We start from the raw sequence: 27,515 nt of genomic DNA on the forward strand, positions 1-27,515 counted from the left end.
TTGCACCCCGTATGCATCATGTTTGAAACTCCAGGCCGCAACCAGATGCTTTTTTTTAGACAAGTAACGCATTTTGCGCACCCTTGCAATGTTTAAAAAGTTAAAGGGTGGAATTCGCGTCTCTTCTTGTTCGGCGACATGGGCAACAGACCCGACTGCTACCTCTCTAGTTGTAGCCCTGTTAAAAAGGTTTTCAAAACATCCTTTATTACAACGACAAAATTTCACGGAATCTTTCAATGTCGTTATAACCGAATCTGACTAACGCGTTTTTAGTATAGTAGTATCATCGACCCCCCCCCCTTCACATTTTGATGCCCCCGGGGAGGGGGCAACTCGCCAGAAAAATTTCACTGAAAAAGACTAATATTTCCTAAAGCTGGCAAAATTTGCCCCAATTTTTAAAAATCATACAAAAATTAACGAAACACAGATGAAATCAAAACACACAACATCGATATAAAACCGAATAATATTTATTTTTTATATAACAATATATCCCAGTGTACATCAGTCTGCAAATACAATTCGGGTAAATACATCGAAAAAAAAAATGTTATACGTTTTTTTATAAAAGATTTACGTATTTACAATCTTCTTTCTTTCCAAATTTACATATGAAATTACTTTACAATTTATCTAAATATATATGCCTGTATGAAACAAGTATTTTACAAGAAAAAATAAGATCAAGTATACAAGGAATAGTCTGTATTCAGCTCTCGTAGAAGGAACAGCCGTTGTTTCATCACCATTTCTAATACATTGCGGGGGGTTGTATTTGGGGCCGCAGTTAGGGGGGAAGCAGGCGGTTCTGGTGCCCCGGCTGCCAAAATGCGTGTTTGCCCCAGCGTTGATGCAGTACATCGTTTTGCAGCCCTGATCCTATTTCAAAATATAAGGCTCATGAATCCAAGATTCTTTGAAAATGCTTGCGAAAAATCGGTGATTTCTTGAATCAAATGTCCATTCGGATCCTCAGTGATCGATAATCTCCGGGATCGACCAATACAAGCACGAAACTATAAAGTATATATATATCTGTACAAGAGTCAGCTTCCATGTGACCTGCGAAAGAACCAAATAAATTTAAATTTAGTGACAGGTGAAAAATTAACTCATTATTTAATCAAACACATCAATTCAATTTTTTTTTGTTTCGGTTCCGCGGGTAACTACTACTTGGAAATCTCGAATAGAAAGTGCAAAAATATAGTCAAACTCGGTTATAACGTCATTGAAATACCCGTGAATATTTGTTGTTATATCCCAGGTTGCCGTTTGCGAGAACTTTTTTATGATGAAAAATGTAATCGGATGCTGTGTAAGAAATTTCATTATGATTACGGTGACCATATTTGACTGAGAGAAAACGGGAAATACAGGGGTCATAAAGTACGAGGCATCACCAATTCTCACCAAAAATATCACCAACTATCAAGAAAAAAAGCCAAGTATGGCTAACGCATAACCCAAATACTGTATTTGATAATGTAGTGATTTAAAATGTAAATAAATAAATGATGAATGTTTATAGTCATGGGGTTGAATATATTCGTTTTTATGCAGAATTAATAAATTATTCAAAATGAAGTCGGCTCCGCTTAATTGGAAAACGGTACCCTGCTTATGATAAGAAACCTTCCTGTACAAATGCATATACAGACAGACAGAATTTAAGTTTTCTCGTCGCTGCCCAGCCCCAATAGGCTACTTTAAAAGTTCGTCAGAGCTGGGCAAATGGGCGAAAACCCGTCGGGCAACAATGGTTTTCGGGCCTCAATCACTTTCGGAATGTTTACCGCAATGCATTTCAGACATGCATAAACCTAGTTTGTCACTTTTCCAATCCTCCCAGTAATTGAAGAAAACCCGGGCAGCGTCGGGGGGTATTGTAGATAGTTATATAATTTTCATTTCATTTTTTGATGTCTTTGATCCTCCATCAGTTTTCAAGGTACGAACTATACTAACGTTGTCAAATGGCAATTGATATGTTTCCCCGTTTAATCGGATATTGGTGCTGGAATCGTTGATATCCGATTAAGGGCCGTATTCACAGACATGGTTTAAACTGTAGTCACAATTTTTGTGTGAGAGATCAACATAGCTTGGTTAAAAACCTGAATTCAACCAATTCATGTGGATCTCTTATCAAAAAATTGTGACTATAGTATAAACCATGTCGGTGAATACCGCCCTAAGCGGGGCCGACTAGTAGCCTCTAGTAAAGATTAATGATTAAAATAAAATTTCGTCCAAAGCAACCAGGGAAAACGGGACATTTTTTTGCAATGAAAAAAACAGGAAAGGGTAAAATCAGGGGGAAAATACGTAATGTATCGTGTACGGTCCATGTTAATTACGAGTACGTTAGAGAGCGCCAAACTTCTTAAAAAAATCTTTTTTTTTAATCGCTGGAATTAAAACCGCCATGAAGCGGAGATTCAGAGTTCAAATGGCATTTTTCTCGACGTTTGAGCATTATTCTCCATGGGAATCAGCTTAGAACACCAATTATTATCGTTAACCCGAGATGCCGTTATAACCGAGTTTTACTGTATTCAATACTATCGATCATATCGGATCAACGAGAGGCGTGTCCGTTAACAGCATCGACGTTGAAAGAAAAAACAAAACAACCGATCGCTACGCCCTCTGACAGCTAAACATTCCGGCCCCAATCCTCCTCATTTACATACGGCTGCTCATAAATTATCACTCCTAATAACATCGTTAGTTCCACGGACGGAGATGACAAGACACCATATATCCATTACGATAGGGTCATTTACGATCAAAAGAACAGCTTGACGTCTGGTCGGTCGGCCAGGACGCATATTCGCGTCTCTTATCCATGTAATGGGCATGTAATTTGTGCTTGCAGTAATTGGAAAGCGTGGGCGTCTCGATATGGAAACCCATCTTCATTAAAAAAAAAAAATACCCGTTTATTCCACAAAAGGTGACCATAAATATGTCTGTTATTCAAACAACCGCTCCCATGAAAATAATGAAGCGAAATATAGACATTTTCAAGGGGCGTTTTAAACGCCATTTTAGTTCTCCCCACACCCTTCGCTTACTAATCTAGTTATCCGCCGAAAATTACTAGGACGCGAGTGTTATCTAGCACCTTATTTTTTTGTTATCCTTGTATAGATGATGACAGTTATCACCACCGCAGTTATGGAAATTTCTTTTATTCGGTAATAATAGGGGTTCGTTTGAAGCAGCGTTTCCTTACCCCGCTTTCGGCCATATTTTATTCTCGTGGGTCCCAACTGTCTTATTTAGGGTCCGATTCTCTTGGGTCCCGACCCTCATCCGGGAGCGACATTCTTCCTAATTATCGAGTTTTGAGTAAATCGGAGGGGTGGGGGTTCTTAACCTATGGGTTGAGACCCAAACTTCACGAGGACATGGTTTCAATAAATTCTGAAATTCTTTTTTTCATTAATAATTGAAAAAAATTTCAGAATTAATTTTTTTTATTAATTCTGAAAAAATTCTTCAATCCCGCGCGCCATTTCTTTCTTGAAATACAGCCAAACCTCGTTAATGAGTCACTCTTGGGGGAGCAAAAATCTGACTTGACAGGCGGAGTGACTCGTTGAACGGCGCAAGCCATAACTGTGCCAATTCCTGCCTGAAGAGAATTGGGACTTCCAAAAAGTTATCCGGTAAGCGGAGTGACGTGTTAACCGGGTGACGCACTAACGAGGTTCGACTGTATATAAAACTAGGGTCCCAGAAACATTTGGGGGGGGGGGTCCCTGGCAGCAAAGAATGAATGTTGCCTTGTTCATTAATTTTGAAATCACTTTTCGTTATTCCTGTGAAATTACTTGTTTCTCTTTCATTGATTATGCAATTATTTCTCTTCATCCATCCTGAGATTATTTATTTCATTAATTGATTGTTTCATAAATTCTGAAATTATTTTCCAATTAATTCTGAAATTGCCTTTTGTTAGAATTTTTGCTAGTTCTGAGAAATTATTTATTTCACCGTGTTTCTCCTGAAAACTACGGCCCCAAAACATTTAGCGGGGTCCCAAGTAGCAAAGAATGAAAATATTTCCTTATATGGACTACCTATAACAGGGCGCGTAAAATGCTTCCCTTTCCCTCAAGATCCAAAACAATCTTTCATATAATGAAATAGGCCCATCAACGGGGGTGAAAAACGGCCTCAAAACTGGGGGGGGGGCGAAGAAAATATAGTCTAGATAAAAATGAACGATTATTTTCGAAGATCGAGATCATCACTTATCAGCACAATCTGGTCATCATGAAGAAGGATCGGTCCGTCCACCCACGTTCCCTAGGAACTCCCTCTATCTGGGACGACGTCAACTTTTCTACCTTATAGACAGATCGGACTCAAACCCGGAACCGCCTTTTCCAAGTAAAAATCATTTCTCGTTGTTTTCCAAAGCACACCTCAAGACACCAAGATCATGCCAAGACAATGCCAATTTTCCCAATCCGCCATCGACGTCGGGAAGGGAATATAGTGGGAGGGTGAATTATGATTGAAAAGATTACTGGGACGAGATGCTCAAGCCGATTGAGGGTGGGGACTGTATGCCCGTCTTTTAGCCGACGGGTGTGGCCCCTACACCAAGTGCCTCGCAGCGAGGGCTGGGAACAATACTACGTGGATACCCCTCAACCCCTGGTACCGACTGAGCAAAAAAAAATATATATAACCACCACGGGTGGGTCTGAAAGGCAATAACACGACCCACACAATATATGCCAATCATCTAGTTTAAAAAGAAAAAAAAAAATATATATATAATAATAATTCCATACTCTCTGGAATAGCCCCACCCACCCACAATTCCATTCTCGATCTTTTGTAATTTGCTGCTGCTGTACCAGAGAGGGCACTCCCTGCAATTGGCCGTCAGGAAAAAGACAATGGCTTAAATCGGCAGCCCTAGTTTTCATTTTCTTGACTTCAACCTCATCCCTATGGAGCGATTCTAGTCGTCGTTGCCCGTGGCAGCACGTGTTCCGAAAGCGTAATATTGCGGGCCCGCGGGTAAGAAAACGAAATCAGGTGATTCAGAGCCCGTTTCTAAAGATGAGTTTCAGTATGGTGATATTGAATTACCGCTAACATTATGGAACTATTCCCCCCCCCCCCTCCCCCCACTCACGCTAAGTATGGAGGCCCCCGGGACATCACTTTAATTACTTGTTGCCGCTGTGGTTGGTCGGCCGAGTGGTCGTAGTGACGGACGCAAGGACCATGACCGACCACGACCCCCGCTCTGTCCCCATAGGAGCAGATAAAACTTTTGTCACCCACGGCTCCCTTGCTCAACTCGTGGTTCATTCGCAGCTCCCCAGAATAGTATGGTAGAATTTTCAACACAAATATCTCCAGCTCATCCTGCGACGCCCCCTTGAGTCCTGACGCACACTCTGAGAAACACTGCCATAGGTGATATAAGCTGGTAACCCAAAGAGCTTGTGCCATGGTGGATGATCGACATGACCTCCGGAGCACTAAGCACAAAAAGACCGCCAGCAGGCAGGCGGGCAAGAAGGCACAAAATTGAGATTACACTGGGCATGTGCTTCAAAAGTTATGCACGCTGCCAGCAGGTCTCGAGGGAGGGCGGGGGGCACCTATAGACATATATATACAGGGTGGATAGCAAACAGGCGGTATTGTATTTTACTGGCGAGTCGCTGATCCTAGAGGTATACTTCCAAATAGAAAAAGTTCGTATATGTCATTATGTTGCAAGGGATTGCACAGTTATTAAAATTTAAAAAAATAAATTTTTATACAGTCCCCGTGTGTCCCAAAACCCCATTAGAAAGTTTTTGCCCTGTTTCTTCTGATGCCAACAAAAAAAAAACACCACATTTTTAAGTGCAATATTCACCGAGATGTTATAGAATTCGAAAAACGGAGGAAAATTGGGAGAAACGAGCTTTAAATGCGGGAATGTCATTTTACCCGCTTTTAATGCAACTTTTGGAGTTCACTTCATTGGTTTAGAAACGTGCCGCAGGGGCCACATAAGTGATCTGTGAATGTGCCACCGTCACTTAAGTGAACTGCAAATGTATCTCGGGCAACTTATATGAAATAAGAGTGTGTGCCGCGTAACACTTAAGTGATTTGGGATGCCGTACTAGATAATTTAAGTGACTCGAGTTATCTGGAAATGTGTCGCGAGCCACTTAAAGGTTCTAGAACAACGTCCCAGTTCACCTAAGTGGTCCGTAAATGTGCCGCGGTCACTAGAGTCGTCTACTTCACCAAACGCCAACTCTGCCCGTATTACAATTTACTGCCATTAATGAGATGAAATTGGAAACGAAGGCGCTGTCTATCAGTGGTCGCTATCAAGCTCGTTAGGGAAAATTTCGGGTTTGGACCCGGGACCGTGACAAGAACCTCCACGGCGGTAGTCACCTGGAAATATGTAACCAGATCCCAAAAATAATGGGCTTCATACAGGGTCGTCTTAAGAGCATCACGGGCCCCCGGGCCAAGTGATTTTTCTGAGCCCCTACCTGGAAAATTCTCGAAAATTTGAACCGGTTCTCATTTTTGAGAGGCCCTTCTTGAGGTGCCCGAGTAGGCCCATGCGGACGGCACTGGCTTCACATGTTAATTTTTATGAAATTAAGTTCGAGGTCGCGGGGCCACATTAGATGACTAAGGGAAATAGGTTTAAGCACGTGTGGTTCAAATACTGTGGGCACCAAAACTGACCCTTGTTCCCGGGCCGACAAAATACGTTTTGGTTCCTACACATAGCTGGAGTTTGTCCAATATCGACATACAAATTCGCAAAACTTACCGTAGCGACGATTATGGACTATGCTCGAATCTTGCCGGGCCTTTCTCGATGTAAAGCGAGGTGCCGTGACTTGAGCGAGGACCTGCTCTCGTTCCGCCGGTTCTTCCGCTTGATGGCGGCCGCGGCCCGCTCGGCTTCTTTCTGCTTCTCGACCAACTGGAAGACGAGGTTCTTGACGTCGTCGTGCTGCAAATGGTGCAGATCCACGTTCACACCTGTCAAAAAGCAAACATTGTATCCATTAATATTCAAAAACGTAAGTTATAATTACTTGTGTTATGCGCATACAAAAGCCCGGCGTGCATCAAAAGCCTGCTGAAACTTTAAAAGATTACTCAGATATATGAACTAAAGTCGCGCCGTGAGTATTCAGGTTCGAACCCCTTTGAAGCAAACAGGGAAGTTGGTGTTCTGTGGTTTTCCAACTTCGAGGCGTGAAATACGAGCCAGTCTTTTCCCATTTTTCAAAAAAAAAAAAAAGTCTCTCCACAGAGAACAGTCCGGCCTACAACACGATACTACGGCACAATTCGAGGTCGAAAAGTATCATTAACGTCACTATAAGTGATTATCGCGAAAATAAATGTATTCAAACTGTTTTTACGATATGGGAGATAGATTCCGCGGAATTTCGTCGTTGTAACCGAGGTGTCGTTACAACCAAGGCTGATATTTGAAGTTATAATTCAAGTGCAGTATAAAAAAATATAATCAAATGCCGTGTACGAAATTATAATGGGGAGTGACCATATTCGAGCAAGGAAATTGAGATCGTAAGGAAAAAAAAACACGGGACATCTCCAATTCTCACTAAAGCCGGGATTACACTATAAAAGTTTGATAAAAGTAATTTTACCAAACTTTTATAGTGTAATCCCACCTTGAAAATGACTCAAATTCTCAGCCAAATCACCAATTATTCCTTACTTGGCGGGAAATGCAGTTCTATCGCAAGTCTTCAGTGATTAAAAATTCATTTCAGGGGGAAAAATATAACATGGGCAGGACTGTATTTAACATCACATATCCCCGGGCAATTTTTTTTTCCAAGGGGCCCCCTATAAATAGCTACTAACCAATTTACATGCTCAGAGTCGAAAATTTGCTCATTTTCATGAGGCCATTTCTGCACTCGAGGTCCGGGTGGGCCTCATGCGTTAAGACGGCAGTGAAAACACGGCAAATATGAGAGGTTAGTTTTTTTATTACCACATAATCTAATTTTATAAATTATGGAATTTATCTTCATCCCCATGATAATACAGAATAACGAGAACAAAATGTGTCGTTATATCTGGGATAGGTTCGTTATCAATATTGTCTATTGAAAGCATTTAGAACCATAGCATTTATTACTGACGTTATAACCGATGTGTCCTTACAACCAAGGCCGTTATTACCGAGTACAGATGTATTTATATTCTTAGTACCAATTGACTATCGTAAATCTATCCAATGACCATTGGCAGACACTTCTCGATACAAGAGAGCCATTTGATTTTTATTTTGTCACCATCATCGGACCGGTTCCGGTCGTTCTACAAATACCGGTGGCACCAATGGCAATTATCATTAAGAACATGTCACTTTCTAAAAAGGAAATAGTCATCGCCCATTTGGGAAAATTCCCCCTCATTGAACAATTGAAGACATCCGGTGCAATCGTCGAAATAACGATGTCACCAGCTGGAAGTGTGTCACTTTTGTATAAACGGCTGAAGTGATGTCCTTCTGTGATGTCTCCATCTCTTCCTGACTGGGATGTCAAAAAAAAAAGTGACACCACCGACGTCCAATTAATTTAATTCAGTTCGGACAGCCTGGTGACGCTTTCCAAGGTTGAAATCCTGACATTGAGATGTCACAAGAAACAACGAGTCTGTCATCGGGAATGACAAGAATCAGCAGGGGGGCGTCGGAAGTGTTTCGATCCTGTGGGTGCTCATTTTGAGTTTCATGTAGCGAATGTTGGTTTCTAAATCAATTCTGGAGGTGCTCGCACACATTCTACAAAGTTCCGTGGATGCTCGTGCACCCACAGCACCCCGAATTCCGACGCCACTGGCCTAGAGAAGGCATCTTCAATCCGGTGCTCTCTGAAGCACCCCGAGTGCTCGATGCTAGTGTCCGATTTTGTGCTAGCGAGCGCTTTATCATCGTCCCAAGTAAACACCTTGTACAAATTGCAACCGAGAATTAAAATCGTCCTGATTTCAATCATTGGTGTGTCAAACTTGCCGCAAGGGTGCTCTTCTTTTGATGATGGGTGCAGGTAGTGCTCGCGACTAGAAAAAAGTTAAGGTTAAATACCTCTGGCGTAGAAAGTGAGAGGTCAAGTGAGTGAGTGACCAAAAAAAAGCGCGAAGTGCCAGGACAGTGAATGATTAAAAGAGTGAAGCAGAGAGTGAAAAGCTGGGTCAGTGAGTCACCAAAAGAGTGACTTAGGCTCTTTTTTGGTGACTCACTGACGACCTGAGAGCAAGAAACGACAGTTAGGTACCAAACACAGTGACCTAGAGTGAGTGAAGCATATGAATAACCAATACATTGTGAAATCACGCGAGTGACCAAAAGATTTAAATAGCGGATCGCTAGGTCAGTCAGTGATTGAAATGTAACCTGGAGAGTTAGGGGGTCAGGTCAATGAGTGAATAAAAGAGTGACGCAGCGAGTGATCAAAATAGTGATCTAGGAGAATGTGTGTACTTAATTCAATTTTTTGATCGCTCACTGATGTGGTTTCTTGTTCACTCCTATGCTAGGTCCTAGAGAGTAACCAAAAGGGGCGTCTGTGAACGTGCTTTGAACCTTTGGGTGCTCGTCTGATATAGGAAATTTTTTATTTCTGAATCTGTTTTGGGGGCGCTCTGACACCATTGAGCATCAGAACGTATTTACTCGTTCCTATTCCGATTTCTGAATGACGCGGACCATGTGTTTCCACCCCTTGAGAAGTACCACGAGGCACGCGTCCCAATACATAGCCCGTTACGGGATTAGGGGTGCGCCACACACGCATCAGACAGAAATAAAGGGATTAATGAAAAGTTCTCATTCAAAATGCTGTGGGTACCCTTTTCTTCGGATATGCGGCACACGTCCATTGTCAGTCCTCCTTTGACACGAACACCTTGTCCCTGGTAATGGGTCTCCCACGGGTTTACCGAACCTTTTCCCATGAATGGTTGAAAAGATGGGTAAGAGCGTCGATCGATGGCTTATGACGCATCAACAGCATTGTAACGGGTATTGTTAAACCATGAATTTGGAAAAGACCGTTTAGATCCACGTTTAGACACCACATGCAAACAATGGTGTCATACATACGACGTCTACCAAGTGGCACAATTGTAGTTTTTGTTCATATTACTCAAAACAAAGTGTTTCAAAAGTTTACTAAAAATTTATCAAAAAGTTACAAATGATAAGAAATATTGCAAATTTGCACGAATAAAATCATTGATCAATTAGTTTTTGCAATAAGGAAAATAGTTTTAAAAATCACCAATAGAAACCGCTAACACGCAATGCTTTAAGTAGATTGATGCAAACGAGGCGTTAAACATTAAACGGTTTTTCACTCAACATTATTTTCCAGTGAATATGGTTGTGACTCAACGTCATTCTCAGTGACTGATTTTACTCAACGTCATTCTCAGTGACTGATTTTACTCAACTTCATTCTCAGTCACTGAGAATGACGTCATTTTCAGCGTCTTTCATACTCAACGTCATTTTCAGCGAATATTCCATTCAACGTCGTTTTCGGTGACTACGATTTCACTCAACGTTATTTTCGGCGAATATGATTCCACTCAACGTGATTCTCAGAATCAATGTTATTCTTGGCAGCAACACTTTTCCAAGCAATGCTAAAAAATCCTAAATTGTCAGCATATAAGGCTGCCGTAATACGCATCCACGATAATCACAATTCATCACTAATTATCCAATAATATTCCAGTTTTCGATACACGATACCTTGTTAACAAACTCGGCCCTTCCGCACTATACCATATTTATCCGGGACTTCAGTACATATCCTTAGGTCGGGATCACACTATAAAAGTTTGGTAAATGTCATTTTATAAAACTTAAAAAATGCAGCCAATAAGGTAACCGGTTCCATTTTCTAGAATGTAACCAATAACCTCTCCATTGGTTGGATTTTTCCAGTTTTGTAAAAGGACTTTTATAAAACTTTAAAAAAATCCAACCAATGAAGCTCTAGGTTGCATTCGAGCAAATGCAACCGATAGTCTCATTGGTTGTATTTTTAAAAGTTTTGTAAAATATATATTTTACCAAACTTTTATAGTGTAATCCCGGCCTTATAGACACTGTAAAGCCAGTTAAATCCCGTGTTACAAGAATACTAAGAAAATCAACGACTCGTGCATTATCGTCGTGGCCGCCATTGGAGGAATACCAATTAGAGCCTAGAGCGAAGTAAACGCTCTATCCTAGCGGTACATACACTGCCCATAAAGCCATATATTTAGAGAGAGAGAGAGAACGTATTTTTCTGGACGACGACCAATAATAATTAATAACCAAGCAACTGAACCAACCGTGGGAAAAGAAAACCAGAGGCAGATGTTACCGAAACCGATCACCGAAGAAAATTGATGGGTTCAGTCTCTAAAAATGTTTGTGTCAATTCAACACGAACAATAGTCTCATCATCATCACCAAAAAAGGTGGAGAAGAAAAAAGAACGAGGCCCGGGGCCACGTTGATTGAAGCCCCAAAAATATATACCATCGAAAGGGTTAATGATTCTCTAATAGCTGATCGACGTCCACGAGAACAGGCAATTTATAGACTTTTAATGGCGGTATAATTAACGCTACCGTGGAGGCCAAATTACTCTATCTCGTGTGTTCAGTCTGTGAGAAAAAAATTACTTGTTTTTAAAAAAAAATAAGAGGAAGCAATTTAATAGGCCGCATTAAAAGCCTAGAAAAGTAATTTCGCTGTGAACAGCCTCAGAGACATGAAAAAAAAAATCGAGGCGTTACGACGCCGAACTAGATATTATAGTATGTTTAAATCGTCGGCACGGGGCAAATATAGAGTGTAAAGCTGAATTACACACTTGAAGGCCCCGGGAGTTCAGGCAGTGGTTTGGCTATATTCAGTGGCGTAGGCTACTGCGGCTTGTAGGGACTCCAAATCGTTGAAAATTCTATAAAATATACGAGATTTTTGCGTAAATAACGTAAAATAAGAGCTCTCAAAAAGGATTTTGCCCTGAACCCCTCGTTTTTAATATACTATAGGGGGGTGGGGGGCCCGGATGCAACTTGGGCCACGAATCTCATCGATCTGACCTGTCTTCCTTTCCCAAATAGTTTTAAACCCGTAGAAACATTAACCCAGCTTTTACCTACCCGTGACTCCCTCGTCCCCCCCGTGACTGCTCGGTTTAAATGCTAGTTCCCACTGATTACTATCAATATATACGTCAATATCCTTGGCTCGGACGACATTCTTGACGAGGTTTTGCGATGCCCCCACTCTGGGAGAAACGACTCACACTTTATACAGCTACCGATATAATCCTCCAGAACAGCCTAGTTAAAAAAGGGTAATTTAAAAGAAAAAGGGTAATTTAAAGGCAATTTAAAAAAGGGTTAATGTACCCTCCTATACACCTAGTCACTACTCGTCAACTAATCGAAATTCTGAAAAATGACGCGTAAAAATTCTATAATTATACGATGTTTCTACTTACTCGCGCCCTGACAACTCATTCAGCATTACCGGTTGCCAAAATGCATTCTTGCTGCGGCTGACCAAGTCTGATGAGAACCAAACTCGGGTTTTTCAACCACTGCACCATAAAATTATAGCACCGTTTCTCGAAGCGTGCGTCGCTGCTCCTAGGAGGCTTCGCTAACTTTTTTTCAGGGCAGGTGCGAATCCAAGACAATATGTTGAGATGGGCGAATTGTGTAAGTTCTTTGAATAATCCTATATTATTCGACTCTTGGCAATGGCGTTCGACCCGCTCCACTGGATCCGCGCCTGTGCAAAGGCAAATATATTCAGCCACAAATGGAGTGAAGGCAGACACTCTCAGCTTCGAATGGAGCGAAGACAGTATCTTAAGCATTGAGCCCCCCCCCCCCTCCGGGTGGACCCTTTTAAAGTTAATTTATAGCGTGAAAAAGCAAAAAAAAAAAAAAAACAACAAACAAAAAAACGATGAGAATCAGCCCCGTCCTTGTGGGGGCTATGTTCTTAAGCTGCGAATAGAGCGAAGGCAGGCATTTTCAGCTGGGTATGGAGAAGACTGGTATCTTCAACTGCAAATATCAGCTGCGAATACGCACGAGGATCCAGGGCGATGCGTCGGAGAAGTGACTTATTGTGTAGTTGCATTCAATCATCCCATATTTTAAGGGACAGACAAATTTACCCCGGTATTATTCGGCTCTGGAGCTACGATCTCCCCCCCCCCCAACTCTGAATTCGCGCTTGTATCGGGGGCATCGCATCGAGCTAGAGATATTGATTTATGCTTTGATGAGGTTCTTTCGTTCAAGTCTTTCATTCATATCTACTAAACTCTGGGGAGCCGCCACACGAACCATGAATCGCGCAAGGAAGCGACGGGTGACAAAAGTTTGAAAACCACTTCCTTATAGGAAGGTGACCTCCCCCCCAGAGTTAATTCCTGTAGTGCGGGCCCGCAACAAACCTGCTGCAACCAGACTCCTATTGTATCCTCCCAATGCAAGTTAAAAATGATTATTATTCAATTAATCAATCTATTTTCATTTCCTCCTCCTCCTCATGCACATGAACCAATCTCAATTCCGTAGGCGCTCAACAGAAAGAAAACCTAACAAAGTTCACGTTATTAACGGACACATCATTAAACAAATACAAGAGGCGGGAAAAAAGAAACGCATTGGTACGTCATGGTACGAGCATTTCCGAATGTTGTACGATGACGCATAAATATGAAGTGGGGCTCTCTCTCGAAAATATAACAAAGAAAACAACCGTGGGATTTGGGACCGGACTATGACCTTTTTCTCCACCACATCATCGTCATGTCCTCGAACAGGTGGCCCGCGCCCACTTTCAGTTTTAGGATTTCCAAGGCGAACGTACAAATAGGTAAAAGAGAGCGCATATTGCAGGTAGAATCTTCACCTTTTTTTTCTGCTACGATTTCGATGAACCAACGTGACCATTTTTTTGTGAAATTGCTTGAGAGGTCCTTCATTTCTGCCGCATGGGCACATCACGGGCAGGCAATGCAGGGAGGTAACCGTTACCGTTTCAAAGTCCCGTGATAAGCTTTCGTTGCCATCGACTTCAGTTTTTGCTGGCTGGTAAGGAGCCCGCATTTCTGCGGTCACTCACGTCGTGCTTACAAATTCTCTAGGTCACTCTTTTCGACACTGTTCACCTGGGGTTTTTTTCTTCTTCTCCTTTGTCTCGTTGAATTACTCATATGCTTGCAACTCCATGTTTGGTTAATCTGTTCTAATTTGGTCTTCTGCTGTCTAGGTAACTTTTAGTCGCTCACTGACCTTGTACGTTTCTAGGTCACAGTTGCACACTATGTAGATCACTCACATACTTGCAAGCTTGTTTGATCCCTCGCTGCCTTAATGGCCTGCATAAGGATAAGGCTCCAGCCCGGGCCTGTCCTTAATTTTTTCACATTATAAATTAACTAGAAGGGGGGGGGGAAACAATAAAAAATTTGGCTTTGGGGGGGTTTGCGAAAGATTCCAGCCTAGGGGTCATGCCTTACTCACCAAGTCACTCATATACTTGCACGCTGTTTTGGTCATTCACTGACCAGCGTTACTCGACGGAAGGCAAAAGCTGCGCCGTACAGGCAACTGTGGCGAGGCGGCTGAACTTTGAAGGCTGGACCACGACTGGCAAAATTTCGCGAGGCAGCTGTATGCATTATGTGTAATGTATACTTTGAACATAATCGTTTTCGTGGTACGGGGACCCACCCACACCGATGTTTCCGGCACAATTCAATCGTTAGTAAATTGCCTAGGAGTTGTGATCGGTTTGAATGAATGGTCACTCACTGACCTGGTACCTCGCTCTCGAAACAGACATTAATGCTTTTACAGCCTGTGACTATAGAAATTTTTCTGTCCATCAAAATTTGCCGCTCTACGCTATAGCTCGCTAAGCCCTCACTTCCTGCATAGGTGGATACAAGAGGAGGGTGATCAAGGTCCACAATAAGTGAAAATAATTATTTTTGCAGGTTTTGACAAATCAAAGCAAAAAATAAAATAAGGCACCAGCAAGATTTAATAGGATCCAATAACTTTTTCCCCCTGAGGAAATTGTCCACAGTAGTGTATTTATTCATTGACTTGTCCGGGATTTAGGGACCCTTTTCCATGCTAACACGATTTTGATAACTTTGTGTTGTCTTCAGAGAACTTCCAATTTTTCAGCCGTTAGGTGACCCGCCGCCTGGGATGGATTTGTCCATCCTTGTATCACTGTATTATTGGCATGGCGGAGGTGGACATTCACCCCTTCCCGTTCACCAATTCATACCCTCGGTGATTCGCCCCTTCCCGTTCGATGAGTCTGCAACAGCTTATGACCCCACCCCCGGCCTTCCCGATTATGGATTATAGTGTTTTTCCCAATGAACGATATCAAATCAAAAAAACTTCATGTCATCAATTTCGATTAATTCAAATCTATCGACGATCGATTTAAACCTGATCGGCCTCGAACTAAATTCACCGTTAATTACGATCACATCTGCGTGCGTAATTCGCTATACGAAACAAATGGTGAAAAAGTAAAAAGAAAAAAAAATTATCACGCGGTTGCGTACGTGCGTAAATTACGGACACGTCGAGATTGGGAAGAAAAAACAAAACATCTGCGGCCGTAATCAACCTGTTCGTAAATCGGATAGCAAGTGTCCAGGTGTCCATTGAATGAGAGAGAGAAAAGGCCGTTAGCATACCTTTCGCAAATAAACATCTGTTTTTCGCTTTTGCGAATGATTTTCCCACGGCCTTCCTTTCCTTCAACAGGGAGTGACTCACTCAACTGGAAGAGCATGATGATCAAACGCGCAACCTTGGCGATCATTTTTCTCTCTTAAACAACCCTAAAAAAACGCCAACCACACTCAATTGGCGATTATTCGAATTTATCTGTATAGAATTCAGAATTTGACAACACAATTTAGCAATAAAATTTATCAACAAAATTTTGCAATGGAATTTTGCAATAGAATTCGGCAACAGAATTTTGCAATAGAATTCGGCAACAGAATTTTGCATTTAGCAACACAATTTAGCATTCACTTGAATCGGGGACGATGAGAGAAAAAAAAATTCGGAAGGGGGGTTCGATGGAACAAAAAGTTCGGCCCACATTGACAACGAACGATGGTCTACAGATAATGATATGCTATGGATATTAAAACTGATTTGGAATTTTAAGAATTTAATTCTTGAAATTAAATTCATCAGAACTAATTTTAAAAGAACTATAAATATTTTATACTCAATAAACTAACTATAGGAGCAACAGGGGAAAAAAAATCTCCGGATATAAGAATCAACCAGCTTATAAGCATCGAAATGACAACCCAATGTGGTTCTTATAAACGGCGGCTGCTGTACGATGGAAAAAAATATTCCTCGCCAAGACATCGATAAAACGCCAAATATGAATCGAAACGAAAGAAAGAAGCACATGTGCAACGGGGAGATCGGAATGTGCACCTGGTGCGTCGAACTTCGTTGAAGGGGGAAGAAAAAAGCGCTTTAGGCAACGTGGAAAAAAAAAGGATTTTTCTGATGCAAAAAAATGTGTGTAATGGCTGGTGCACCTCACAGAAGGTGGTTCTACGTCATCGCATTATTATCCCCACAAAAGAATGCGGATATAACAGAAGCTATTCATCAGAAGAGCCGCGCGCGTGTGTAAACTTCTCTCCTGAACCAGTTAAATTGATAAAAAGACAACCATCAGAGAGTGGGTGATTCGGCATCTTTCAAGACCCTTCCCGGCACCTTAATAGAGAAAAAAAAAACCAAAAAAAAAAAAAACTCCCGCAGGAGTCACCTTCAAACAACTCCCGCGATTGGTCTAGTTTCGTTTTCGTTACCAGTGCAATTTTTATTCGTAAAAGTGTTTCCTAACCTACGGCCCGTGGACCACACCGCGACGATGGCAGAGGACTTCAACCTTTTTCTAGACGCGAGTATATGATTTTATATATTATTATATCCCGTATTTATATGACGGGTACGGGCAGAAGATGAAGAGCACCCTTACGGCAGGTTTAACATTCGAATGCATGATGAAATCAGCATGATTTCAATCCTTGAATGCGATTTTTACAAGGTGTTCTCATTGGAACGCTGATCCAAGTGCTCGCGAGAACGAAAAATCGAATACGGGTATCGAGAACTCCGGGTACTGCACGCGAGCAACGGGTTGAAGATGCCTGTCATAGGTGGTCCGCAGACACACTTGATAAAATTATTCAACCGGAGTAATATTTGCATTAGTGATGCACATACGAGTTTCAAATAAAATAAAACCCTAGATAAGGCACCTTCAACCTGGGGGGTTTTGCAGTCTTATTCAATTTCGTATCCAGCAGGTTGGACTCAAATTTTCAGTTCCCTCGTCCTAGCGATGACCTGTTTGCGGCTCCATTACTCTAGGTTCATTCGCTCATTCACTCTGATTCCCGTGCTCAATCGCTCATTCACTAGCTCAATCATTCACACATTCATTCATTTGGTCATTTGACTTGCTCATTCACCCACTAATTTTCTCACTTGGTCATTCACCCACTCGTTTGATTGCTCATTCACATCAATCACTCCCAAGGTGCCGAACTGGTGAATTTTCCAGCCCATGCTCGTGCGTTATTCAAAATTTCTTCAAGCCTGAAGCCGCTCGTTTAATCACAACACTTGAGCAAAAATTCCCATGTATTAACACCAAAGCAGAACATGACTCCCACTCTGTCCCCCAAATGGGGATTTAAGAAGTCATTCCGAGAAACCTTTCAGCAAAATTCTCACACACGTTCGAGTATGCTCGTACGAAACAGATTGAATATGCATGCTAGTCAAGCCTTCAGTTGCCCAAGGTGTAGCCACCTTAAGGCCGTGCCTATTTCCATAGCATTACGCAACAGCAACTATCAGTGATCATCTTCTCGGTAATAATTACTTCCATTGTGTTCGAAATCATGGGTGGTCTTTATGGTGAGTAGCAATCATCTTCCCCGAAACCTAGTTTTTTTTTCTTCTCACGAGCACCGCCCTAAAAGACCACCGGACAAAAATCAATTTTACATGATGACCGTCGTCCACACCGATGATTATCATCCCTTTTTTTTCTTTCTTTTCTTAATCTCTCGAGGAAGTTATTAAAACGGTGGGTGGCAACGTCCCGTATCTTATAGCCAGCATTATTTGCCCCTGGGCTTATCATCCGCATCTTTTAATATTTCATTCCCATGATGAAGTACTGACTGAGCCCCTCATGGGCGTGGTCCTCGAATCCTATTATTATTATCATTCCGCTTATATTGGCATTGTTTATTGATTTCATCATCGAATAATTGTTTCTTTTCTTCTTATTGTAATTGTGGGTTTGTCTTACATAAATTCGCAATCAGGGACTCAAACCTACACACACACACAGACTAAGGTCACTAGGCTCGAAGCCTAGTAGCTGAACGTGGAGATTTTATGGAGTATTACGAATATTATTTTTTGAAACTTACCTTCCAGACAAGATGGCAAACCTCTGGTCTTCAACCGGTCAATGACGGCTTCGTGGAGATAGTCGATATACCTTATGGCCTCTTCGATCACAGTTAGCTGAAATGAAGAGTAATAAAGCTTATTACTGTAATGCTAATTACTAGTGCTAGGATTTTTATGACTTAGAAATCGAAAGAATATGCTCCATAAAAAATTCATTTATGCCCTAAAAGAACTAAAAATATGCTTTTACAGATAAGCTGACCATATTTCCTCGAGAAGAACACGGGAAATTAAAGGAAATCGCTAATCATTGTCATAAATGATGTCACGGGTACACAAATGAAATTGCCAATAGTTGCTAATAATATTGACGAAAAATCGCTAATCATTGCCAAAATTGATGTCAAAGGTATGTAAAATTGCCAATTATTGCTAAAATCACCTATTGCAGAAAATGAAGCTAGGGAAGAGAGCGCTTGGGGGGGGGGGTGTTAGTCAAATTAATCTTAAACCTACAACCGAAAGACCAAACGCAAGGATGGTGCAACTTCAGGTGCAGTAACGTAACCGCATGATTCATCTGCCGGACCAACGCTATTCCCTATTTGCGACATTCTCATTGTACACTTTACAACTCTGCAGAGTGGATGACATGAAAGTGATAACCCGGCTTTTCGGTTAACCGTGATTATCTCCCCCACAGTTAGCGCGGATAATCAAGGTTCTTCTGGAGTTCCCTTATGCAAGAGGAAGTGTAGCGAGGTGTATGTCCGTTGTGTGTGTGTGTGATTTTGATATAACCCAATTAAAAAAACCGATTGCAAAATGATTTTTCACTTGAAATCGGTCATTATCATCATTCATAAAGCGTAGAAATTTGTCTTTATATTAACATACTAGCTATAGTACCCGGCACGCTGCCCGGGTTTTCTTCAATTAATGGAATAATTTATGACATGAATGTCGCTCTCCACTTGTTAATACAAGATATACAGAAGACTGGATGTTGTGAAGATATTTATTATTTCAGATGTTAATTTTTTAAGGAAGGAAAAAACTCATCTCTGCCTCTACCGGGAGTCGAACCCGGGTCCCTCGATTGCCGGACGAGTGCTCTGACCACTAAGCTACAGAGGAGATAGAGATTTTCCTTCGCTAGAGCGTATATGTGCCGAACGGAACCGTGCAATGGACAGTGAACCGATCAACTAATAGCTCACGGACGACGAGCCACCAGAGGGCTATATATATATGACATGAATGTCGCTCTCCACTTGTTAATACAAGATATACAGAAGACTGGATGTTGTGAAGATATTTATTATTTCAGATGTTAATTTTTTAAGGAAGGAAAAAACTCATCTCTGCCTCTACCGGGAGTCGAACCCGGGTCCCTCGATTGCCGGACGATAGCGAAGGAAAATCTCTATCTCCTCTGTAGCTTAGTGGTCAGAGCACTCGTCCGGCAATCGAGGGACCCGGGTTCGACTCCCGGTAGAGGCAGAGATGAGTTTTTTCCTTCCTTAAAAAATTAACATCTGAAATAATAAATATCTTCACAACATCCAGTCTTCTGTATATCTTGTATTAACAAGTGGAGAGCGACATTCATGTCATATATATATAGCCCTCTGGTGGCTCGTCGTCCGTGAGCTATTAGTTGATCGGTTCACTGTCCATTGCACGGTTCCGTTCGGCACATATACGCTCTAGCGAAGGAAAATCTCTATCTCCTCTGTAGCTTAGTGGTCAGAGCACTCGTCCGGCAATCGAGGGACCCGGGTTCGACTCCCGGTAGAGGCAGAGATGAGTTTTTTCCTTCCTTAAAAAATTAACATCTGAAATAATAAATATCTTCACAACATCCAGTCTTCTGTATATCTTGTATTAACAAGTGGAGAGCGACATTCATGTCATATATATATAGCCCTCTGGTGGCTCGTCGTCCGTGAGCTATTAGTTGATCGGTTCACTGTCCATTGCACGGTTCCGTTCGGCACATATACGCTCTAGCGAAGGAAAATCTCTATCTCCTCTGTAGCTTAGTGGTCAGAGCACTCGTCCGGCAATCGAGGGACCCGGGTTCGACTCCCGGTAGAGGCAGAGATGAGTTTTTTCCTTCCTTAAAAAATTAACATCTGAAATAATAAATATCTTCACAACATCCAATGGAATAATTGACAAAGTGGCAAACCATTATAAAGGTATAAACTATTATACATAATACGGGCAGCATTAAAGGAGTGACAAGCCATTGTAAAGGCATATACATGTCCGAGAAACCATTGTTGCCCATTCGGGCATTTGCCCAGCTCTAACAAACTCTTAAAGTAGCCTATCCTTCAAGTCTGATCCCATTTGGTATATATGAAAAATTTGGCGACGGTAGATCTGAAATTGTATAGAGAACACACACAGAAAATCAATTTTACATACAGTGGATCCCACTTATAACGTTTTTCACAAAACTTGTCATAAAAACGCTATAAGCGGGAAAATGCTTCAAACGGGAAATATTAATGAGAATTACTTAGAGTTCGGACCACGCAAATAAGTCATACTAAGCAGGAAAACGTTCTGAATGGGAACGTTATAAGCGGGTTCGACTGTATATAGATTTTGAAATCGGATCATTCTTTTTTTGAGCCATCTCGTACAGGGTATATTGAATGCTGTACAATTGGATTCGGTGAAACTACATTGTATGATGCATGGTTAAGTAGCTTAGTAAAGACTTTAGTTGACATTTTTATTTGCATTGTGGAAAATTTATTTTTTGGACGTTCTTATATTTTAGAGAATCTCGCGAGGGGGTCGCGACCCACACCTTGGGGGACCGCCGACATAGGAATCGGAGACAGAAAATTTTAGGCTCCAATGCTAATTTTCTAGTCACCGTAGTAACCTGGCACCCAGGATTTGGCTTACCGATTCATAAGTGACGTGGATACGTCATTATTTCGTCACAGCCAACAGGTGTTAACGCCTTCCGCGGGGGGAAAAGAGCCACGGCCATTGATGGCGGAAACCACAGATTTCTATCAATGTGGACGGGAATAGGTAAAAAAAAAAAATGGGTTGTTGTCACAGTCGAGAGCTTTCCACCATCCAGTCAAGAGAACGTTACGCAACTGAATGGAGTCCATCTCACGAGAATAGTAGAGCCAATTAGCCAAGCGAGTGGAATTCATTCAATGGCTCCGTTTTTCTCTCATTCATTTTTCCCCATTAACACCGCAGATACGTTAAGATAGATCATGAATAAAAAATGTCGGCTCCTCATCCGGTCTTTGTATTTCGTAGAAACGAGGGATGATGTCCCTTTTATCCCCTAATTACTTTTTACGGGCCACAAAAGAAAAAGTATTCCCCACTAACGATGCATTGATAGGATGAGAAGGCGGCCGCGTTATAATGTAATTTTCCAAACTTCGCGTTTTCTTATCTAATTCGTAACCAGGAGGGTAAATGTGGGATGAACATTGTTCTTATATATGTATGTATCTTCAAGAAGACCTTGATGGGTCTGTTGAAACGTTTGGACTCGATACCATCGCATGGAAGTCAATTATAAATGGAAGGCGTCAGCCGTGACGAAGCATTTCCTGGCGTTTAGATTGCCACCATTTGTAACGTGTCGTTTTTTTTTCATGAATGGTCGATTGCCTGGTGTGCATAGAAGATACTGGAACTGAATCTTGATTGAATAACTCACGACAGGACCAATAGATTTAGGTTGAGACCTCCCCCCCATGGACAATCCATACAAATTTGAAACTGGAAGAATCTTAGGTTGGTTCTGTGATGTTTTTCTACCCGACAGCAAAGTCGATTCATTGGAACTACTGTTGCCCTAAGAGAGAGCTGAACATACAAGGCAGGGGTGCCTTTACTTGGTACTAATTGAAGTGCCACGACGAAAAAACAACATGGTGAATTTAGCGACCCATTGATTCATTTTTAGTTTAAAAATTCTGATAAAAAAAAGTGTATTTTTCGAAATCAGTGAAACCAGTCCATGGCGCAGTCACAGGTGGGCTAACAGGGCTTCGGCGCATTTACATGAATCAGACAGGGAGAGGCCCCAAATTATTGAAAGCTACTCATTCTGAAATGTTATCAAGTTCTGCGGAATAGCGCGCTTGATTACTGTCAAAGGGTCCCTTAAAAGTGCTCCCCACTAAATATTTTGTTTTGTATTTCAATTTTGTTTTAGTCGATTAGTTTGCCCATGTCACGATTAGTGCCATTTCGCAAATGTTCTTGATTTTGAGTATCATTATGTACCTTATCTGTGTATATTTATACCATTTGTGAATTGTGAGAACGAATAAAAATTTTCCGACACGGCCACGCCCTGCAGGGCAATGCGCTTAAATTGCGGAAGCGACAGAGCCCGGCCGTGTTCGATAAGTAAAGTAAAGCTTTACATGAACCAGGCTGACTACCTGTAGATGTGAAATAATGCGCGCTTATCATTACCTGATGCTTTTGTACGTCAATAAAGTGACACGGATCACATTTGCGTTCCATGTATTTTTATTACACGGAAGTTAACCTTCTTTAACCCTTTCAGACTCTGGCGCCACAAGTGTGTGGACTGCTTTTTCTCACTGTACAATTAATTTCATCTTTTGACCTAAGGAAGTTAAGCCCTGGCTTAAAGGATTGCGTGAACTTTGAGGGCTTTCATCAGAGGGCAGCACTTAAAGTTGAACTTTCAGGGGGTTTCATGAGGCCTCCGGAAAAATAAATTTTACGTAATAAATTACACTTTAACAAATAAATTTCTGGAAAAAATTGCATATGGAGATGAATATACCCTGCATCATCTTGGCTGAAAAAATTTGAATGAATTATTTCTTCACAAAAAAAATGAAAAATTTGAAAAAAAAAAAGATTTGCTGACATTTATGTTTTTAATGCATTTTAGGAGTATGAAAAATAAACGTTTTGAAAATTGCAAAAAATGAACGCTTGTTTGTGAAAGGGTTATTCAAAGAGTTCGGTTCGAAGAAGCGCCGGTCCGTGTGGCCAACGTGCCATGTCAAAATTCAGAGATCAGTGCTTATCTGTTTTCGGAGAAAATTATCGTGTCCGAGAGTTTACACACTTTCGAAAAAGCTTTGAACACCAAATATGTATCGAGCTCACATACAAGGGCCCACAACAGCCAAATTGTCCAACGAGGTGGCGGCAAAAATTGCCCATAACGTACTTTACAAGCAATTTGTGCGTGTTATTTTTCTTTCTAAAAAAGAAATATGATATAGAAAAAATTATCTTCACATCATTAGAAGTATTTAATGAAAGTAGTTTGTTAATTGGGAAGTCTGTAGTTGGGATCAACAGCTGAAATAGTGATCATAAATTTTAATTTAATACACAGAACTTTTTCCTTGCCGGGGCCGTACAAAATCAATTCGCGGGCAGCATGCGGCCACTGCTGACATAAGGCAATGATGACTGAGGATTATTGAAACATTTTGCATTTTGAACATCATTTGCCGCGGATTGATCGTAGTGGTTATCTGGTCTAGGAGGACTAAATATTAACCAAGGCATTGTATCGTTGTAAAGTCTTGCTTACCTTGGATACCAATGGTTTCGCGGCTATCGACGGTACCATATTCCTTAGCCTTTGGTATTCGATGCTCCGGACCATTCGCCTCCTGCGACTTTTTTCCTGTTTGATCCTCAACTGCAGCAGATCGTGTCGCCTCTGTGCCGACGCGGACAAGTCCAAGTAGAAGTCCCTGGAAGCCGGGTTCGGCACCGGGCTCGATTCCGTCGCCGCCGTGTTTATTTCCATCAGTACCCTCTGGCCTTCGATGTGGTTGTATTCGGCGGACGACTCTGCCGCCGCCGAAGATGCTGGTGCGAAATCTTCAGCCTTGGAGAAGTATTGGCTGTCGCTGCTAACGATCTGCATGGTTCCTGAAAAAAAATCAAAAAAAAAAATTACAAATTCCGAATGAAAATTCTAACATTTTAACAGATAATTAAAAAAACAAATTTGGAAATTTTTGATTCCATGTTGATATTTCGATTTTGTATAAGAGCGCCATCTATCAATGTAAATACAAAACGCTTTTATGAGTTTCAATTTCTTCTCTTTCTCATTTGTTTTTCTTACATATTTCAAAATATCATGAATTATTTAAAACTCAAGCAAATTTACATATGTTTTTCTTTGTTGATGAATCAATAAACAGTCGAAATATGTTGAAACACAAATAGTATGAGACACACACTAAAGATAACGCCAATGTTCAGGAAAGGCTAAGAAAGCGTCCTCATAATGACGAGACCGGACGTATCGAGTCTGTTAATAGTGTATTTTAGTTTAATTAGTGATTAATATATCTAGAATTATGGAACAGATTAAATTATAATCGCATTTAATTATACTTTCGTTTATTTATTGTACATTTATATTGCGAAAGTCTTATTGCCTTAAATAAAAATGCACATCAGATGACACCCTTATTCATAAAATTTTAAACTACAATAATGTCTTCATAGGATACTATTAGAGTGACGTAACATGTGCCATTGCCTCTTTAAGTGTCTTTTTCTATGAACCCCCCCCCCCCTTTAGCTTTCTTTTGGGTTTAATGGCCCATTCATGTACGCGCAGGGCCGCAACTACATGCTTGGTCACCCGGGGAAAGCACGCATTTTGACGCCCCCCTTGTGATGTTGGAGAGATTTCAGAAAGAAATTTACGCCCCCTCGGGCACGAGATCCACCTTCTCCCCCCCCCCCGTTGCAGCCCTGTGTGGGCGCCTAGTAATAATAACTTGGGATTATTTTTTTATATTTTAGTACCTATACCAAACATGGCGTTCTAATGGATTGGCAGAGAGAGGATCCGGGGGTATGTACTGTTTGTTTATTTCAGTCGGGACCAACTAGTTCAAAATCAAATTAATGAGTCGTTATTTTCAACATGTCATTGTCAACCTTTGGTATACGCAGGTCTGTGCCAACTCTAGAATGAATATAGCGTAAAATATGATACAGCGAACCCTCGATATAACAACAATCTGCGGACCAAGAAGAAATATCGTTGCAGAGGGATTATTGTTATTTCGAGAGGCAGCAGTTTAACGTCAGAGTAGACTTTTCCAAATAAAAGTTTAAAAAATATCGTTGTCGAGGGATTTATCGTTATATCGAGTATCATTGTAGCGAGGTTTCACTTTGTTAGTATGTATTGCTGTCAAAAAAATATATACGGTCCTGCTCAGCAGCACAAATCCGGCCCTGGGTAAAGAACCCAATGATCGGAAGCCTATATCAAGGCCAGAAGTTCATATACAGATTAATAATGCACACGATGACTCATAATTAAGGATTGAATAAGAAATCCTTTGCGGTGTGGACTAATTCAACAGGTCCCTTAGTCCAGGGCCGCAACTAGGGGAGGGGGGACAAACGGGCCTGGTGCACTGGACCAGAGGGGGTTCAAATTTTACACCTTTACTCTCCGCCTTCAACATAGGAGGCGCAAAACCGCGTGCATTACACGCAGTTGGCCAAGCATCTAGTTGCGGCCCTGAACATTAGCGGTCGTTTGTATTACCCGGGGTTCATGGAAATGTTTCGATTTAGAAAAATCTCTAGAAAGAAAAGGAACTTAATGAAATGATATTGCAGTAACAATACTGTTACTATACTCATAGGAAAGGTACAGCCAACATAAGGCAGTGTTTCTCAAAGTGTGCATCGCGGCAAACTGGAGATATTGATTCATGCCTATTTACGCTTTCTTTAGTGGTTCTTTTATAGGTGAAAATTTATTTTATAAACTATCTGGAAAGCTGCAGATGAACGATGAATGAGGCTAGGGATACACGAGTAACAAAAGTTTGAAAACCACTGCATTAGGAGCGATTGTAAAAGCTAAAAGTGACGATACTACCTTGTAAATAGCAAATATTCCCATAACGGAAATGAACGGTGAGTTTCGAAAAAATAAATTGATTTTTTTTGTAATCTGTGATCTGTATAACCGGATGATCTTCCCAACATTACAACGACTTATGGTTACGGTTTTTCCGATTTGATTCTCATAAACGGTGTATTTTTTTATATAACCACTGATTCTTATAAGCGGTGGCTACTGTTACTGCAAGACCAAACATAGCCCAGGCTCTGTCCCATGAGGAATAGCTCTTTATCCCAAGGGATAGGACCAGTGCCGTCTTAAGGCATGGGCACGGCCCGGGGGGCTCACAAAAATGAAATCTGGTTGAAATTTTCAAGAATTTGCCTGGTAGGGTCTTAGAAAAATCACTTGGCCCGGGAACCCATGATGCTCTTAAGACGGCCCAAGGTTGGGCCACGCTGGAGAGAGATGGCCACTGTTACCTTGGCTTCAGAAATATTGAGAAACACTATTCCACAACAATATTCATTGCCGCATTTCTACATGGTCCCTGAAAAATGTATACAGAGAGGTAAAAATAGATGAACACTTACTTTTGGTAATGTTGTCTTCAATAATCGCTGGCTAGACGAGAACAATACGAATAATTTCCCAGAGTAAAATAATCGAAGTGTCTTATCACCGAAATAGAAAAAAAAAAAGGTCCACGGATCCTGATATAAAAGATATGTCAACTACATTGACATCTTTCGTCGATACCAAACAAATTAGCGAGCGCAATTGTCACTGTCCGAGCGATAAACTAATTTAAATCGAGAATAATACTGCACATGGTTTCTCAGGCATTACTAAGTTGTATATCCGGGATTGCGGCAAGGTTTTACGCACAGAATGTTTATCCACAACACACACTCACTCCACGCACCAACACTCGGACGAGATGGACGGAAAAACCCCAAGACCCGACCACGTTAAGAGCTCGAGGGGAAATGATTCATTCACTGACAAGTTGCTCGGTTTTATC

The 27,515-nt window shown here is 41.3% G+C and overlaps 1 protein-coding gene across 1 annotated transcript; it reads right to left on the reverse strand.

Moving 5' to 3' along the window:
- Window positions 1-460: 460 nt before the first annotated feature.
- LOC149080722 (uncharacterized) lies at window positions 461-27,515 on the reverse strand. The gene is made up of 5 exons (XM_089237399.1): window positions 27,085-27,515; window positions 24,188-24,534; window positions 18,615-18,711; window positions 6,836-7,050; window positions 461-1,068 (listed from the first exon to the last, which is right to left on the reverse strand). Exons 2-4 carry the CDS (start codon window positions 24,527-24,529, stop codon window positions 6,854-6,856), a joined length of 636 nt encoding a protein of 211 aa, XP_089093525.1. The 5' UTR covers window positions 24,530-24,534; window positions 27,085-27,515; the 3' UTR covers window positions 461-1,068; window positions 6,836-6,853.

The sequence above is a fragment of the Pholcus phalangioides genome, unplaced genomic scaffold (assembly GCF_987345545.1).
Source record: "Pholcus phalangioides strain wild (caught in Gottingen) unplaced genomic scaffold, Ppha-v1.0 ptg000010l_1, whole genome shotgun sequence".
Lineage (NCBI taxonomy): Eukaryota > Metazoa > Arthropoda > Arachnida > Araneae > Pholcidae > Pholcus > Pholcus phalangioides.